The sequence below is a fragment of the Gossypium hirsutum genome, chromosome A03 (assembly GCF_007990345.1).
Source record: "Gossypium hirsutum isolate 1008001.06 chromosome A03, Gossypium_hirsutum_v2.1, whole genome shotgun sequence".
NCBI classification, from domain to species: domain Eukaryota; kingdom Viridiplantae; phylum Streptophyta; class Magnoliopsida; order Malvales; family Malvaceae; genus Gossypium; species Gossypium hirsutum.
This window is the reverse complement of record NC_053426.1, coordinates 8,748,983-8,767,693: the sequence shown is the minus strand read 5'-3', so window position 1 is coordinate 8,767,693 and position 18,711 is coordinate 8,748,983. Positions and strand designations below refer to the sequence as shown.

General features: G+C 34.7%; 3 protein-coding genes and 1 pseudogene across 3 annotated transcripts; 3 read left to right on the top strand and 1 right to left on the bottom strand.

The window, feature by feature from the left end:
* Window positions 1–6,730: 6,730 nt before the first annotated feature.
* Window positions 6,731–7,743, top strand: LOC107886004 (pre-mRNA-splicing factor ISY1 homolog; annotated as a pseudogene).
* Window positions 7,744–9,650: 1,907 nt separating this feature from the next.
* Window positions 9,651–12,903, top strand: LOC107886001 (pre-mRNA-splicing factor ISY1 homolog). The gene is made up of 2 exons (XM_041107785.1): window positions 9,651–10,987; window positions 12,524–12,903. Exon 1 carries the CDS (start codon window positions 10,137–10,139, stop codon window positions 10,962–10,964), a length of 828 nt encoding a protein of 275 aa, XP_040963719.1. The 5' UTR covers window positions 9,651–10,136; the 3' UTR covers window positions 10,965–10,987; window positions 12,524–12,903.
* Window positions 12,904–13,374: 471 nt separating this feature from the next.
* On the bottom strand, window positions 13,375–14,216 carry LOC107886003 (uncharacterized). The gene has a single exon (XM_016809790.2). The coding sequence runs from the start codon at window positions 14,214–14,216 to the stop codon at window positions 13,476–13,478; it is 741 nt and encodes a 246-aa protein (XP_016665279.1). The 3' UTR covers window positions 13,375–13,475.
* A 144-nt stretch (window positions 14,217–14,360) lies between these two features.
* Window positions 14,361–17,067, top strand: LOC107886002 (triosephosphate isomerase, cytosolic). Its single transcript, XM_016809788.2, has 9 exons — window positions 14,361–14,505; window positions 14,765–14,840; window positions 14,959–15,082; window positions 15,214–15,298; window positions 15,454–15,586; window positions 15,786–15,880; window positions 16,108–16,186; window positions 16,501–16,583; window positions 16,698–17,067. Exons 1-9 carry the CDS (start codon window positions 14,467–14,469, stop codon window positions 16,743–16,745), a joined length of 762 nt encoding a protein of 253 aa, XP_016665277.1. The 5' UTR covers window positions 14,361–14,466; the 3' UTR covers window positions 16,746–17,067.
* Window positions 17,068–18,711: the final 1,644 nt, after the last annotated feature.

Below are 18,711 nucleotides of genomic sequence, written 5' to 3'. Positions count from 1 at the left end.
AGATTGTTAGAATTAAGTGACCCAAATTCTTATTTAAATAAAATACGATGGAAAATAAAATAAAAGTAAAATCCATATAGAACAGACTTCTTTTATTTTATTTTAGAATAAGGTTTTTAAACCTTATTAAACTTTATCTATTTTATATTGATTAGGATAAGGTGTTTCAATCCTACTAGAATATGGCTTTACAAGCCTATAAATAGACATAGTCTATTCCTCTTGTATTGAATTCAAATTTTTCGACATAGTGAATTTTCTTCTTCTCTACCCGTTCCCGAAAGGGTCTCCACGTAAAATTTGTGTGTTCTTTATTTTTTTTTTATAGTTATGATATGAGATGATATGAATTTCAAGATGAATTACTATGAGAAATACTTGAAATATAAAGATATAATATGTACATGATTATTGTATACTTGATATGATAAATACATGCATGTGGAAATTGCATAAGGATGAGCTTTTTCTTGTTTCTTGAAACTTATGTGAATTATATAACTAACATGTTTGATGAGGATGTATGTGTATTTAGATATTGATTTAATTGATTTTGGATGCACTTGTAAGATTATTTTAAAAGTTAATAAATGGTAAGTTTATTTCCCATTATACGAATTTACTAAGCTTAAAAGCTTACCTTGTTTTATTTCCCCTGTTTTATAGTGCTCGGAAGCTCATAAAAGTTGAAATCAGTCGGAGCATCATCACACTATCCTTCAATTCGTTTTGGTATAAATAGTAAACTTATTTTAGTATAATGGTATGTATAGGTTAAATTGGCCAATGATGGTATATATATGGTTGGTTGTAACTAGCCATTGGAATGGCTAGTAATGACTTGTTTGATGTAAATGTATGAGGGTATAATATGATTAATATAAATATGTGCTTGGTATGATTAGATTGAATTTTGGTAAATTTATATGTTTATACAAATAGGTAAGTTTGAATACATGAATACATGTGATGATATATCATGCATAAGATTAGTTTTAATGTCTTGAATTGGTTGGTGAATGTATTCAAGTGTTGCTGTAGGTAAAAGGCAAATTTCGGTGAGAAAAGTGACCTTGAAAATGACCTATTTTCATCCACACGGACAGACACACGGGCTTGTGTCTCAACCGTGTGTGACACACGGCCATACGCACGGGTGTGTGGTTTGACCGTGTGTCCCCTTCATCTTTAAAATTGAGAAACAAAATGCTAAGGTATTTTCACACGGGCAGAGACACGGGCGTGTGTCTCAGCCGTATGTGACACACGACCTAGCACACAAGCGTGTAACTTGGCCATGTGACCCTTGAACCTAATTAATGTAAAATAAATTGTTCATGTGGCCTAGCACACGGGCATGTGGCTTGGCCGTGTGACCCAAGTCAGTAGCTACCCTAATTTGAATACGGGCTAGGACACGATCATGTGCCTCACATCAAATGCCCACATGGTTTGGGACAAGGGTGTACCACTTGGGCGTGTGAGACATACAGTCTGGCCACACGGGTGTGTGTCACCTACACCTAAGAAAAATTTTAAAATTTCGTAAAAATTTTTTTGAGTTCTCGGTTTAGTCCCGATTTGATCTAAATGCATATTTTGGGCCTCGATGGCCCATTTAAGGGAAAATATGATTAATTTCGAATATAAATAGTAAATGATATAAATTTTTTTGTAATTGATCTGTAAACTCTGGTAATGCTCTGTGACCCTATTCCGGTGACAGATAAGGATTAGGGGTGTTACAAATACCTCAACTAACAGAAAAAAAGAATTATGTTCTCTTTGGGCCTGAAGATGTAACTATATTTCAAAAAGTGAAGGTCATTAACACTCACATTATGAAAGGAAGAAGAACAGAGTCAGTTTATATGTTATCTACAGAGTCAACATATATGGATAAGACTTAGAAGAATGACAGAGTTGATCTTTGGCATGAGCATCTTGGACATGTAAAGTACAACAAGCTGAATGAAATGATAAAGACTGACATATTAACAGGAATTCCTCAAGTGGACATCTGAGCAGATATAGTATATGCTAGATGTCAATTTGGCAAGGCTCAGCAATTGACATTTAAAGAGTCAGAGCATTAGTCCAAAACACCACTAAAGCCCATACACTTATATGTCTTTGGCTTAGTGAAGCAATCATCACTTGGAGGTATTAAGTATATAGTGACATTTATCCATGACTTCTCAAAATATGTGTGGATTTACTTTATGAAGGAAAAGCTAGAGACTTTTATGAAATTCAATGAGCTTAACAAGAATATAGATAATGAACATAATAAGAAAACTCGGTGCCTATGCATTGATAATGAAAGAGAATATATATCTACTAAGTTCACTATCTATCTTGAGAAGCATAAGATCATACGATAATTAACTTGCCCCAATACTCTACAACAAAATAGAATCGTAGAGCACAAGAATCGTCACCTTACTAAAACTTGTCGAAGCATGCTTCTTCCCAAGAGTGTACTAGGAAGATTTTGAGAGAGTGTATGAAAATGGCAGCCTATGTGATTAATAGGCTACCACAAGCTAAGTTGGGATTCATTTCACTATATGAGATACTATGGAAGATCAAGCCAATTGTCAACCATTTCAAGGTATTTGGTTGTGTATGCTATGTTTTTGTTCTAAATTACTTAAGGAGCAAATTTGACAAGAAGGAAATTCGATGCATCTTCGTCGGTTATGATGATGCATGAAAAGGTTAGAGATGTTGTGACCTAACCACAGGCAAGTGCCGCACTTCAAGAAATGTGGTGTTTGATGAAGTTTGTTCATGGTGGTCACCTCAGAAGATCGAGATTTTGGAATCTCATGACTTAAAAAAAGTTCTAAAAGAAAATAAAGAACTAGGTAAAGAACAAGCATCATATCCAAATGAGAAAAGAGAAAGATTACCCTCTAAGGACAAGAGTCCATAGAAAACCAACATACATCAACCTACATCTGAGAAGTTTCATCCAAGACAAACAAAAGTCAAGGAGCCTACAAAAGAATTACAAAGATCAACAACCTCAAGGCAGCCTAACCCAAGGTATGCCAACACTGCCCTTATAGATGAGTCTATACCTATTGAGCCATATACTTATGAAGAAGCAGCACAAAACCTTAAGTGGCAGAAAGCTATGGAAAAAGAGATTAAGGCATTAAAAGAAAATCAAACATAGGACTTAATGCCAAAGCCAAAAGAAGTGAAGCCAATATCTTGTAAATGGGTTTACAAGGTGAAGACCCGACTAGATGGCTCAATTGAAAGGTATAAGGCTCAACTTGTTACTCGGTGTTTCTCTCAACAATATGGGTTAGATTATGAAGAAACATTTAGCCCGGTGGCAAAAATCACAACTGTTCGAGTATTACTAGCATTAGCCACTAGAAAGTCTTAGAAGTTGTGGCAGATGGATGTCAAGAATGCTTTCTTACATGGAGAACTTGACAAGGACATTTACACGGAGCAACCAAGAGGTTTTGAGAACAAGATCCATCATGAGTATGTTTACAAACTGAAGAAGGCATTCTACGGCTTGAAGCAAGCTCCAAGAACATGGTATAGGAAGATCGATGAGTTCTTAATACAATGTGGTTTTACAATTTCTCTTTCAGATTCTAGTTTATTTGTGAAAGAAAATCAAAGAAAACTAGCCATAGTGCTAGTATATGTGGATGACTTAATCATCACAGGAGATTATTGTAAGAAATCCAGTGAACAAAGGAAAATCTTTCAATAAGATTTTATATGAAGGAACTGGGAGAACTTAAACACTTTCTTGGACTTGAAGTAGAGCGCATAAAGGAAGGATTATTTTTTGGCCAATAAAAATATGCAAAGGATCTTCTACAAAGGTATATGATGCTTAACTGCAAGCCTATCTCCACTCCTATGGATCCCAATATAAAACTACAGGCAAATAAAGGAAAACATTTAGAAAATGTAACCATGTATCGACAGTTGGTTAGAATTCTTATCTATCTCACTCTAAGTCGACCAGACATAACTTATGCAGTTGGAATGGCTAGTTAATACATGAGCAATCCTAAGAAACCTCATCTCGATGCAATACGACACATCCTGAGGCATGTTAAAGGCACCATTAATTTTGATATTTTATACAAGAAAAAAAATGTTTAGTAGTTGGATATTGTGACGCTGACTATGCTGGAGACTATGATACACGACGATTGTCAACTGGGTACATCTTCAGTGTTGGATCAGGAGCAATATCATGGTGTAGCAAGAGACAACCAACAATGTCATTATCAAGCACCAAAGTGGAATATTGATCAGCGACATCAATGACACAATAGAGTACTTGGCTAAAACAATTGATGAAGGATCTCCATCAGCCAACAGACTATCAAGTAAAGCTTCTCTACGATAATCTATCAGTTATACATCTAGCAGAGAATCTAATCTTTCATGCAAGGACAAAACATATAGAAGTGCACTATCATTATATTCGCAAAAAATTCCTTGAAGAGGAGATTAAGATGGTGCCAACAAAGACAGATGAACAAGTTGCAGACATATTCACGAAGAGTTTGAGTAAACCAAAGTTTGAGAAGTTCAGAGAAGCATTTAGCATAATCTGCAAATCTTCTGTGGAAAGAAGTTTGAATTGAGGGGGAGTGTTGAATATAAAAACCAAATTTACCCCTTAAGAGACATTTTCTTTGGAAAATTCTAGAATATAAAAAAAAGAAATAGGATATTGTCTAGAAGATTAGATATTCTAGATGAATATTCTAGCTATTAGATATTTGTAAAATTAATGGCAAGGATGTTGACATGTGTCAACAATCCAACGACCACTAAACTCTATAAATAGGGGTAGAAGCTTTCATTTTTGTAAGCGTATGCAATAAAGAAGTGTGCGTCATATTATAATTGTATTGTGTATTGATAAAAATGTTTTCTTCTCTTGTAATTGTAAGTCTCGGATAGGCCTTAGGTTTCTAAGCACTTAGTGCACTTGGGTTAGCTTCTATATATAGTCGGCTTTATCGCTTGAATGATATATGATCGGTTCTGCCGCCTAAATAATATATGGTCGGCCCTGTCACTTGAGTATTATAGTGCAATAAGAAGTTAGAAAATAAAGGCTTAACTGACTTCAGAGAGTTGGTGTAACATTACTTGTAGGTCCTAGGTCCTCTATAATAGGTGTGTTGGGCTCTTTGAGTTCCCAACAAACAGTAATTTCATACGACATTTGTTAAAATGTAAATTGTATATACAATTAATAATAGTGTGGTTTGCTTTGAAAAACGAGTTTGTTGTTATTACAAGTGATAGGGGCTATGAGTCTGTTCTTTCGATTGGGTTGAAAGTAGATAAATGTTGTTAATGATTCAAGCCAAAATGTCAATCAGTTCCTAATGACTAAGTTGATGTTTTCAAATCCTCTTGAATGATAAAAAGTTAAAGGTAACATATTTAAAGAATAATGATAAATTGAAATAAAGTAAAAGAAAATAAATTGAAAGAAAATTCATTTTAACTTATAAGAGATTTTTTTATCTATTTATTATTTTCTAATTTATTTCATTGAAAAAAACAAAAATATTAATTTTTTGATTTAATTGTTTTAATGGGTTACAGAAAAGAAACTTATATTTGATAATTATTTTATTTAATGAAACAGGTTTATGGCAATATTGATAGAGTATATAGACAAAATAAATATATGCGATACATACTATATACTAGAATTAATGAAAATAATAAATTTAAAAAATAATAGTGCTCAATAATAATAATTTTTGAAAAAAAAATTACCTTTAAAAAATAAGATAAATTATTTCATGTGAATGGGAGAATTTTTATTTTATAGATAAAAAGAAAAAAAATTCAGTGGATTAATTTTTTTCACAAAGTAGATAATTTTAAAAACTAAATCACATTTATTTTAATTGCTAAATGTGTTATAATCAAATTTTGATTTTTTTTTAATAATTTTACTGCTAAAGGTTATTTAGTTAGATTGTTATACCCGCATTTAGTGCCAAGGTCGACTTTATGGTTTCATTAAGAGATTAGTTCTTATCGGGAATGTTTTGCCTAAACATCACATCATATCAAATGGATTTACACAAAAATATATGAGAAAGAGTTTCTAACACCTAACAGCACCTGTCAAAGATAGAGTCAGACTCAAATTAAGAAATAGAGATATGAAGTATGTAGGAATAGTTTACGTCCAAGTAATGTCTTTCCTAAGTCGAGTAGGATATCCTAAGATTTCTAGGACTCTTAAGTCTATAAATACGACCTTTATTCCATGAGAAATCTCTTATCAAATATTTCGTTGTCAAGTCTTTGTTCTGAACCAAGTTCGTAGCACTTAGGGTAAGTCTTTATCTTGTTAGGTTTGATTGTTTAGAAAGCTAGGTTCGCTTCCATGTGTGAATTATATAAGTTTTGCTTGTTTAAGTAATATGTGTGTTTGTGTATGTTGCAAACCAACTAAACCATCTACTGGCAAAGATAAAGGCAAAACTAAACTTGTTTAATTCTCAATTTTTGGTAAGCGATCTGGGATTCGTCATAAGTATGTTAACTATCATGTTTTTCAGTGTGAGTGGCTAAGAAATTGCTTTAAGTATGCTAGACTATTATGATTTTCAAGTTCTGCGGTGTAATTTGTAAACCTATGAATAGTTCCAGTGTTTAATTGGAATTGGAATTTTTGCCTTTAAAAACCCTCAATTTCAGTATGGCTCGAAACAAAGAGAAAGTCTAGTCGATGCTAAATCGATTCATAGCCCTAAAAGTAGAGGAAATAAAGAAGCCTAAATAATGTCACCCTTTCCTTGCCTCCAAGTGTTGCGACCTCACTAAGGCCGGAAAATGGTGTCAATAAATCATGCTAGAGATCGACCATAAGGTTGTCGAGATTTAGAACAAAAACCTCGGGGAACATCAACTCCGTGACCTTAACAACGAGATCAATAAGCTTATACGAAAGAAGTCACATTGGGAACGACGTATCGTTGAACATGGAAGCCCAAATTACGCCAAACACGCCCCTAAAATGACAGATTTATAAGGGAACATAGTGGATGTCCCGAACCCTAGCAGATGTGGCCCTGGGTATTGATATGTTGGAGCTGCAAAGAAGTTGTCAAGAGTTAGGGAGTTGTTTAAGAAGCCGTCAGAGTTGTAAAAAAGGAGAACTAGATATGATATTTATATGTATACTAATGCGAGTTATTATGGGTATAGGGATGAAGAGGATGGAGTTTTAGCTAGAGTGGAGGGGCCAACAGAGGTGAAGATGAGGGCTGAAGCCAATGAGGAGTGACAGAGAATGGAGGAGATTAGGAGAGAGGCGAAGGAGGTGGTTAGCGTGGGGGTGCTGCGAGAGAGGTTTTGTTTGAGGACGAGGAGGATGTGATGGAGGAGGAGAGGAGGGAAAAGGAGGAAGTAGAAAGAGAGGAATGATAAGGCTTTTTTTCATGGAACTTGAACATCTTTTATCCTTATACCATTGTTGGATTTGTCTAAATAGCTTGGCTATGCTCTTCTTCTTTTTTTTTACTATTTCGAAATTTGATTACAGGAAGCGTTCCACCACCTTATTTGTTAGATTGAGTAATCAATAATTGAAGGATGACTATAGAAATACCATTACATGTAAATTATAGTTCAATATTCTACCACAAACAACCTGATTTGCTAACATATAGTCATTCTGAGACAAAGTTTTCTAGAAGGAATCTGTATAGGTCGTTTGTCCTGCTAAGTTATCAGAAATTAACTACATATAATTTTCTTGTTTTCTTGTTTCAAAAGGCGTATTATTTTATCTACTTCACCTGAAATGTTGACAAATTCGATTTGCTTATTGAACTTACTATGGTAAATAAACTATGCTATTTAAGAACCCTGAGATATTAAATTTTTTATATTAGCTAATTTCATCATTTAGTCTCTATCATCACAGACCAAAAAATAATTTGTCACATCATCCATTTGTGTTTAAAATATTAAAGATTTTACCAATTTGCTTACATTTTAAAAATCCAAGGATTTAATTGCTACGTTTTTAGTAGAGGGACTTAAAATATTAAAGATTTTACCAATTTGCTTACATTTTAAAAATCCAGGGATTTAATTGCTACATTTTTAGTAGAGGGACTTGTAGCTCTCTTATTATACATGGGTTTATCAGGTTTTAATTTCTCTCCTTTTTAGGGTTTTAGTTCTGATTTTGATACGGGCTAAAAAATGGGGCGTTAATGATATAGTTCGTTTTAGCAAATTAGCATTATTTACCTCTATGCCATTAATAAAATGCTAAGTTTAGTGGTAAGTAGGGTGTCTGTACTAGGGGTGAGTAAAATTCGATTCGACTTGAAAAAATAAAAAAATTCGAATTTCGAGTTAAACGAATCAAGTTAATCGAGTTATTCGAGTCAACTTGAATTTTTTTTTGAATTTCAAGTTCGAATCGAGTTGAGTTTTTTAATTCGAATAACTCGAATAATTCGAATAATTCGAATAATTCGAATATCAAACTATAATATTTTACATTTTTATCCAAAACTCTCAAACCTTTTTACTTTTCTCTCAAAAATTTTACTCCTTCCCACTTTCCCCTCAAAACTTTTACTCCCCTCCCATCACAACTCCCTAATCTACTCAAAATCCATTTCCCACCAAAATTTTACTCTTCCATTTGCTTTTTCTCAAAATTTTACTCCCCAAAACCCTCAAAACATTTTTTCCCCAAAATTTTTACTCCCTCTCACTTTCTCCCTAAAACTTTTACTCCCTTCTCATCCCACCTCCCATTTACCCCAAACCCATCCCCCAAAATTTTTTTTTAATATTTTCCCTCCAAAATTTTACTCCTCCATTTACTTTCCCTCAAACTTTTATTCCCAAAACTTTTTATTTTCCTCTTAAACTTTTACTTCTCACCCTTTACTCTCAAATAAAAAATCAAAATTATCCAAAAAATATCACTAAACATAAATAGTAATAATTTTATTTATATATACTATTTATATTATTAAATTAAATTTCAAATTTTATATTATTTATATTATTGAATTGTTTAGTAATATTGAATATTTATATTAAAATTGAATTATTAATTATGTCATAAAATATTCGTGCTAAAATTTTATATTGATATCAATTTCACATTTTATATTTAAAATAACTTTTATTAAAAAATCACATTTTTACATTTAATATATTTTTTAATTTCAAAAGGCATAATGACAATAATCTAAAGATAATTAAAACAACTAAACAAGCAAAGAAGCTAACCCGTTTATAAAAGATTAATAAATAAATTATGAGGTGATGAAAGTTAATAAATAATTTGATTAAGGTGGACAAATTTTATTATGATAGGTAACAATGGTTATAAGGACCCGAAATTACTTTTTAAAATTTAACTCGAACAAATATTTCGATTCGATTCGATTCGAATTTCATCTCACTCGACTCGATTCGAGAAAATTTCAAATCAAATTAGGATAATAAAATATAATTCGTCAACTCGCTTAACTCAAAATTTTTTTATTCGATTCGATTCGATTCAATCGAACGCTCACCCTTACTCTGTACGAGTGAAACCGGTGCGTTTTATGGTCTTAGATATGCGTGCCTAACAAACCTAAAAGAAACTGTAATGGTCAGGCTATTGTTCTTCTTCTTCCTCTCTCGTTTTCTTCTCCTTTCTGTTTTTCTTTCCCTTTCACCGACTCTTTTCTTAACAGCCGCTAAAGGTTATTTAATTAGATTGTTATACCCACATTTAGTGCGAAGGTCGGCTTTATGGCTTCATCAAGAGATTAGTTCCTATCGGGAATGTTGATGGATTTACACAAAAATATATGGAAAAGAGTTTCTAACACCTAACAGCACCTGTAAAAGATAGAGTCAGACTCAAATTAGGAAATATAAATATAAAGTATCTAGGAATATTTTATGTGCAAAGAACATTTTTCCTAAATCCAGTAGGATATCCTAAGATTTTCAGGACTCAACTTTATAAATACCATCTTTATTCCATAACAAATCTCTCATCGAATATTCTGCCTCTGTTGTGAACCAAATTTGTAGCAACAATTGGATTTTGGCCTTTGAAAACCCTCAATTACAGTATGGCTCGAAACGAAGAGAAAGCCCAGTCGATGCTAAATCGATTCATAGCTCTAAAAGCGGAAGAAAAAAAGAAGCCCAAAGAACGCCGCCCTTTTCTTGCCTCCGAGTGTCGCGACCTCGCCGAGGCCGACAAATGGCGTCAACAAATCATGCGAGAGATCGGCCACAAGGTCGCCGAGATTCAGAACGATGGCCTCGGGGAACATCGACTTCGCGACCTTAACGACGAGATCAATAAGCTTATACGAGAGAAGTCGCATTGGGAACGACGTATGGTTGAACTCGGCGGCCCGAATTACGCCAAACAGGCCCCTAAAATGACGGATTTAGAAGGGAACATAGTGGATGTTCCGAACCCTAGCGGACGTGGCCCTGGGTATCGGTATTTCGGAGCCGCGAAGAAGTTGCCGGGAGTTAGGGAGTTGTTTGAGAGGCAGCCAGAGTTGCGAAAGAGAAGGAGAGATGATATTAATAAGAATATTGATGCGAGTTATTATGGGTATAGGGATGAAGGTTTAGCTAGAGTGGAGGGGCCAACAGAGGCGAAGATGAGGACTGAAGCCGAGGAGGAGTGGCGGAGAGTGGAGGAGATTAGGAGAGAAGCAAGGAGAGGGGCGAAGGAGGTGGTTACCGTGGGAGCTGCTGCGAGAGAGGTTTTGTTTGAGGAAGAGGAGGATGTGGTGGAGGAGGAGAGGAGGGAAAGGGAGGAGAAAGAGAGGAAGGATAAGGAGAGGGAATTTGTCGTGCACGAACCCTTGCCTGATGATAAGGAGATTGAGAGAATGATTGTGGAAAGGAAGAAGATGGAGCTTTTAAGTAAGCTTTGATTCCAGGAGTTCTAGATGCTAGAGTAAGGCTTTTTTTTATGGAACTTGAACATCTTTTATCCTTATGCCATTGCTGGATTTGTCTAAATAGCTCAGCTATGTATTTTTTTCCTATTTCGAAATCTGATTACTGGAAGTGCTCCACCACCTTATTTAATTGAACGATGACTCTATAGAATTACCATTATATGTAAATTACAGTTCAATATTCTACCTACAAACAACCTGATTTGTTAACATATAGTGATTCTGAAACAAAGTTTTTCACAAGGAATCTGTATAGGCCGTTTAAGCAGTCCGTTTGTCCTGCTAAGTTATCAGAAATTAGCTACATATAATTATCTTGTTTTCTTGTTTCAAAAGGCATCATATTTTATCTACTTCACTGGTACGAACCGAAATGAATACCAAGCAAAACGATGTGTTTTGACATCTCGATGATATGGAGCGTTTCATCCAACAATTTTCTTTTTGCTGTTATCTTCTCTTATATATGATGTTCTGCTTTTGGCTGAGGTAATTGAGTGGTTAATGAAAATTGTTGAGGAATTATTCTCTCTCTCTCTTTTCTGTTGATTCTTCTTCCTTCTTCTCAAACTCTTCTTCTCTCTGGAATCTCTATTCCTTCCCTTCTTTGTCTGCCATTTTTGGCTTCTCGGTTTCTGTTCGTAACATTCACCTGAAATGTTGACAAATTTGATATGCTTATTGAACTTACTATGGTCAATAAATTATGCTATTTAAGAACCCTGGCATATTAAATTGTTTATATTAGCTAATTTCTTTTGGGGGGAAAAGAAACAGTTACTGTTTTGGACCCTGCAACTCTTTCAATCACTTTTTCTCTCTTAGTATAACATGTTATTACGAGCATATTAAGCAAGTTTGCTTGCAGTATAAGATGGTGAACAAGAAAGCTGATTCAACAACGTTTTATTCTCTCTCTCTCTCTCTCTCTCTCTCTCTCTCTCGTTTTAATGACATTAGTTTAATTCCAGGAATAAACACCATCTTTCGCTCATGCTACTGAATTACATAAAACATCGTCATCTACAGGTCATCAATTTTCACATTAGTTTTAAGACACTTCATGCCCCGAGTGGTTCTCAAGTCTTTTTTCCTTTTTTTCATTCACTCAATTTTCCCTGATTTCCTACCTCTTGTTTTGCCCTAATCTCTACTGATTATACTTTTAGATGAGTTTCAAGAGTGGAACATGACAGCAGAACTGTATGCATTTCTGATGATTATTACGCTTAGCTTTGGGAAACTTTGATGTAGTTACCCTCAGTATCGGCAACTAAGGTTACACTGTGTTATATTGACAAAAATAGGGAGGGAGGGTTATTGTTGAATGGGGTAGGAAGTCTATCCATTCGTATGATCACATGATAAAAGTTGAACCTCTATGGATTTGATGTATTTAGGTAGGTTGGCAAAAGATATAGCTTACAGAAGGTTGTACCTTAATGGCCAATCATCTGGGTAACTTAATATTGAGAGCAGCTAGACTCTATTCATTGACATTCTCTGATCGATCAATGGGTTTCTCAATGCAGGTTGCATTATATGTGGCAACAAAGACGGCATCAATCAAAAGACCGTCTTTCTTTGTTCCATCAACAAACGGGTATGCTCATGCAGCAATGCGGTGGATAGGCTATGAAACTCGTTGCACGACCTACTGGCCCCATTCCATCCTCTGGGGCTTGGCTTATTCACTGCCAGAGAGTGTGGTTAATGCATGGCGTTTGTGCTTTTGTCTTGGCGTTCAAAAGAGGGGCAACTCAAAGATTCTAAGGAGGAGGAATGAAAACAGATTGTTGAGTCTGTTGTATGTTGTGTTCAAGGAGTTGAATATTTTAGGTGTGTTGTAATTATTGGAAATAACTCCAAAATTTTTGAAAAAATAAATTAAGAATACAACCAATTGATTTAATTTTATATGTATTTGACATTCGAATATATCACAAATTGGAAGTCAAATTGAACAAGAAGATGCCAATACAACAAAAACTTAAACATACCAAATGGCAAACATGACCAACAACAGGAAGCACCAATTGAAGCTCAGCCAGAGCAAGAAACATTTTATTTATAACATAACTTGATCACAAATATTGTTGTAATTGAGTATCCAACACAGTCGAAACCTATGTTTTAAACAAAACTATGGAGTAGTTGTCGGAGGCATATGAATTCTATCCTATGGTTCTACCTTCAATGAATCAATTTCAAGTCCAGAGATTAGTGAATGATAGTGCCACCAAAAAAGCACGTTATGAGTTTTGAGTAAAATTGAAAGTGTTGCATAACTGATATAAGCCAAGCATCAAAACTCACTCACTCACTCGTATTTGGATTTTAAGTTCTAATTCCCCACCCCCCAAAAGAAAAGAAGAGTTCAATATACATTCACTTCAAGTTGAATTTTTAATAAGAAAAATCAGCATTACACCATTCATCAATAACCCAATCAAGAAAAAGGTTAAAATACCTTCCACCTCGCCTTCACCTAAGCTTCTGCTTGGTGGAACTTTTCTTAGCCGCTTCCTTAACCTTCTCAATATACCCTTCAATAGGTGGAGTCAAAGACGCCATCAATCGATTTGCCGGAAATGGGGTCAAATCTGGTATCATAGCCGCCTCCCTAAGTTTCTCCGGCAACGCTTCAATTGCCTCTTTTTTCATTCTCAACAAATTAGTCTCAGCAGCCTGCCTTGCCCTATGCTTCCTCATCAAAACCCGACTATACTCCTTGGCCAATCTCCGGCCATCCTCCACCGTCAGCTCATATTTGGGTATCTTATCAGCATCGACAAGGCCCAATGTAACCAAATCCAGCCCCGGAGTTCCCATAATCATAGGCTCGTCAGGGACTCCCATTGCTTTTCTTCCTCCCTTCTTCAAAATCTCCATTTCCCGTTGCCGCTCCTTGCTTATTAATCCCAATTTTTCCCGTTCGGCTTCGCGGGCTCGCTCTTTCGGTGAGAGGTGACGGACCGGCGTGGGGGCATTGAGGCATTGTTCGTAGAGTTTTTGCTTCTCGTCGGGGATTCGGCCGCCTTTGGGGAGGGAATCGTCGAGAGGAGCGCCGCCTTTGCCTTTTTTAGTGGAGATTTTGGAGCGTTTTAAAGGTTGGCCAGCTTTGAGCTTGGATTTGCCTTTGGCGGTTCCACTGACGGTGCAACGTTGGAGGAATTGGTGAGTCAGAATTGTTAGAGGATTGGGGTTTTTGGCGATTCGGATCATGGTGTTCCTGGGAGGTTTAAGGGTTCTACCTGAGAAACTAATGAAGGAATAAAAATGGAGAAATATGAAATTACTAGATGTTTAGGGTTAGCAAACCGGGTTTAGTTAATTTGGGCCGAAATAGGTTAATTAAATGGTAAGGACTAAACTGCAAAAAGGGTAAACGTTGGGACTAGCCCAAAAGCAGTTAATTAATCCTCGTATTCATCGCAAATAATCTAAAAAAAAAAAACCCCAAACTCAAGACTTCATGGCTCGGAAATTCTTCGTCGGCGGCAACTGGAAATGTGTATGTTTCTTCTTCTGTTTCTCAATAAATTTCTTTTTTCTTTTTAAGTCAAAATTCGATCTCATACTCTCTTTAACATCCACTGAATCCATATTTTGCATCAATATTCGATATTGAAAAACGTTGTTGCGTCTGATTTGATCTTTGTACCAAACTTAGTTGATTGGTGATTTAAATAGCTCCCTTAGGTTTTTGAGATCTGATCCATAGTTCTATTTATTACTGCATATGTAAATAAAGGGAAGTGGGTTTGTTGCAGAATGGGACAACTGAGGAGGTTAAGAAGATTGTTACAACATTGAATGAAGCTGAAGTTCCTTCTCATGATGTTGTGGGTTAGTTTTTTTTTTTTTTTTCCCTTTTTGGGTCTAAAATTTACTTCAATTTTGATAACTATTGAAACTTTTTAATTAACTTCCAATGCTTATAAAGTTAATATTTATGTTTTGGCAGAGGTTGTTGTGAGCCCTCCATTTGTGTTCCTTACCCTTGTCAAAAGTCTGTTGCGGTCTGATTTTCACGTCGCCTCTCAGAACTGCTGGGTTAGCAAGGGTGGTGCTTTTACCGGAGAAGTTAGGTATGCATTTTGTCTGTTATCCGCTTTATAGATCATTTCTATGGCAGGCTATATATGTAATATTGTTGTTTAGGGGGCTTTCTAGATCTTTGCATCGTATCAGCGGTTAACTTCATGTTCTCTTCAAGCAGTGCAGAGATGCTTGTTAATCTAGGCATTCCTTGGGTTATTATTGGTCACTCCGAGAGAAGGGCTCTCTTGAATGAGTCCAATGAGGTAAGTAATACGATTAGGTTCCTGTTATTTTGTAATCTACTTAACGGATTTCCAGTCTTGGTTTTTAGTCACCCAAAGAATCTGATGGTTTTTTTTTTTTTATTCTTTGCTATATTTCATTCCCCTTTGTAAACTTTAAATGCTTGTCTTTGCAGTTTGTTGGAGATAAAGTAGCGTATGCGCTTTCTCAAGGCTTGAAAGTGATTGCTTGCATTGGAGAGACTCTTGAACAGCGAGAATCAGGCTCTACCATGGCTGTCGTTGCTGCACAGACCAAAGCAATTGCTGGTACTTGCTTTTAGAATATAAAAATCAAAGCAATTATTTGTTTTTCAGATATATGTTATAACCGTAGGTCTAATAGCTTGCCTGGTTGAAGTTGATTGTGGTCTCTATAGGTATTTATTTAACTATCTACGTTGCATTAGACTTCTTTCATTTCTTCTTTCTAGATATATCTTTTTAAACCTCTATTGCTCGTTCGCAGATAAAGTAACAAATTGGGATAATGTTGTTTTGGCTTATGAACCTGTGTGGGCCATTGGTACTGGGAAAGTTGCAACTCCTGCTCAGGCTCAGGAAGTAAGTTTGAGTTTTATGCATATATCATTTAAAAGGGTCCTTCACTTTTGCTTTTCACTTGTTTTAATAGTTTGGTCCTCCCATAAATGCCAAGCGCTGTTATATAACGGTTTAGCACAATCTATCCAACTTTTCTTTGCATCTAAGCCATTGCTTTTTAATTTGTTCCTATAGAGAAATCATACCCTCTTTTATTTTACATACGAACATGTGATTGTTTGTTCCAGGTCCATTGTGAATTGAGGAAATGGCTTAATCAAAATGTTGGTGCTGACATTGCTGCATCAGTTAGAATTATATATGGAGGTATTTATCTTTATTGCCTAAACTATTGATCTTATTGACGTGGTTTTAAGGAAACATAGCATAGCCTATGTTAGCATGTAAATGTGTTGTAACTATAAAAATAAAAAAATTAAAAAACCCTACTTGCATCGATCCTATCTTCTAAATAGTATTTCACCATTCCTGTTGGATTTTGCTATTTCAGAGTATCATTCTAAAAAAGTTAAAACCTTTGCTTGGTTCTCCATGACCCTTCAATTCTTGGGTTAAACTTTTTTTTTTTTTTGCTAAACCAGATTGAATCTGATTTTGCATCCATTGCAAATTAAATGTAGGTTCTGTAAATGGAGCAAACTGCAAGGAATTGGCTGGACAGCCAGATGTGGATGGCTTTTTGGTTGGTGGAGCTTCTCTGAAGGTTAGTAACTGTCTTTCTTTGCCTCTGCCACTGTTAATTCATTTATTTGATGCCTTTTCTTCAGATTGTGCACAACTATTCTTAACTTGTACTTTGTTACTTTTTCTCAATCAGCCTGAGTTCGTGGATATCATCAAGTCGGCCACTGTGAAAAAGAATTGAAGTTCAACATAAACAACCTTGTGGGAAACTTTAGTTTTGTAGTTTGTGGTGTTTCCTTAGGAGAGGAGGATATCAGGGTTTTAAGTGTGTAATAAGCCAAATTTGACTCTGTTTTTTGTTGGTATGAAGCATGGATCCTCATGTTAGACTGTTTCTGGGGGTGGACTTTCATTGTATATATAATCTTATTTTAGGATTATAATCCATCATTTAAGTGGGCTATATTATGGTAACCCATCCAGTCACCGGATTTGGGGTGAAAATATTTGGCTGGTTTATTATTATTATTTTATAGATCAGACTGTGACTTACCTCCACCCAACTCAAATCTCATACAGCTAAATTTATATTAATTATTTTTTAATGTTTTTTAATAATTAGAGAGAAAAATAAGATTGAACTCAAGCTTTCATACTTACAACATAATACTCTTGTTAGATCAAAGTTATTGACAGTTATTATTTATATTATGACACTATTTTAATGCGATCATTAATTTTTTTCCCTTAGTTTAATACACTAATTAATTAAATGAGGCATTATAAATAATAATAATAATAATAATAACATCCACTCATTAATTATGGCTTGTTCAATTAATTTATTATCATTTAATCATGCCAAGTTAACAAGTCATTAATAATTGAATTAATAGATGGTTTATTTTTTATAAATGTAAGCTATTCTTTCAAAACAGATCCCTACATTTATGGTTTTATTGCATCGCCCAGTTTTCAGTAGAATTCTAGCTTTGTTTCAGTTTTTTTTTTCCAGAAATTGTGGGTATTTTTTTCCCTTTTGTTCTTTAATATTACAACTTCATTGTGTTGTGCTGCTTCACTTAAATTTTTTTTATGGCAATTTTCCTTTTTTTGACTTTCTAAACCCGTTGAAATAATGCAATCCGTGAATCAATGAAATTATTTCTATCATTCTCCTATTACAACTTTGACGTCGTTTGCTGCATCATTTTGTTTGACTTATTGTCCTTTATCAATTAAAAATAAGTAAACTAAATCAAAAATAATCCTAAAATAGTATCGTTCTTATTTTAATTATTTTAAATTTTTTTATCAATTTAGTCATTATTATTAGAAAAATTGACCGAAGTTCTCCCTCATCCGTTAAATCCTTAAGAGATAGTTGACTGGACCTAAAAAAACAGAATTACAAAATTTCAATTAACATAATTGCAATAGTCTTTTATACTTAAAGAAGGAAAAGATAATAATTTACTGTAGCTCCACCTTCTATGATATCATCACCACTTCCTCTCCGTTATCTTTCACCCAAACAAGAAAACTTTGTCATTGTTTATGCCCTCAAAAACAGCATCATCGGTTCAATACCTTCTTCTTCCTCCACTGTTGATGCTACCGTTGACTTGGGTTTGGATTTCGGTACCATGACCCTGGTCTGGGGTTCTTCTTCTACTTCTAAAATTATCAATCAAAAAGTATAATAATTAGTAAAATTTAAACTCCAATGATTTTCAGAGTGCTAATGAATGCTCAGTTTTAGTTTTATTATCATGTTTCCATTTTGTTTCTTTTTCTTTTTTTTTTGGGGGGGGGGGGTGTCACCTTTTAAAACACTGGTAAACCATATCTCTTGTTTTTTTGTCCCCTGCCGGAAATTCATGCATTGCCTCCCTTCCAAGGTGTGTATTCCTAGAATAAAAACCTAAAACAAAACACACACACAAAGAAATAAACATACTATGAATAAAGTATGTATATATATATAACTGAGTTTAACATCAAACCAAGCCACCCAAATTATATGTTTTCCTCATTTGCTTTACTTCTTCTTTTTCTTTTTAAACAGAAATCATAACGAAGCTTTCTTGTTCAAATAAAAGATGAATGAGTGGAGACAGTGATAAGTGATAACGTCATAAAGGGTGGAGATACGATAAATCGCTATTTTTCTTTTACTTTTAAGCATAAAAAATTAAAACTTCACC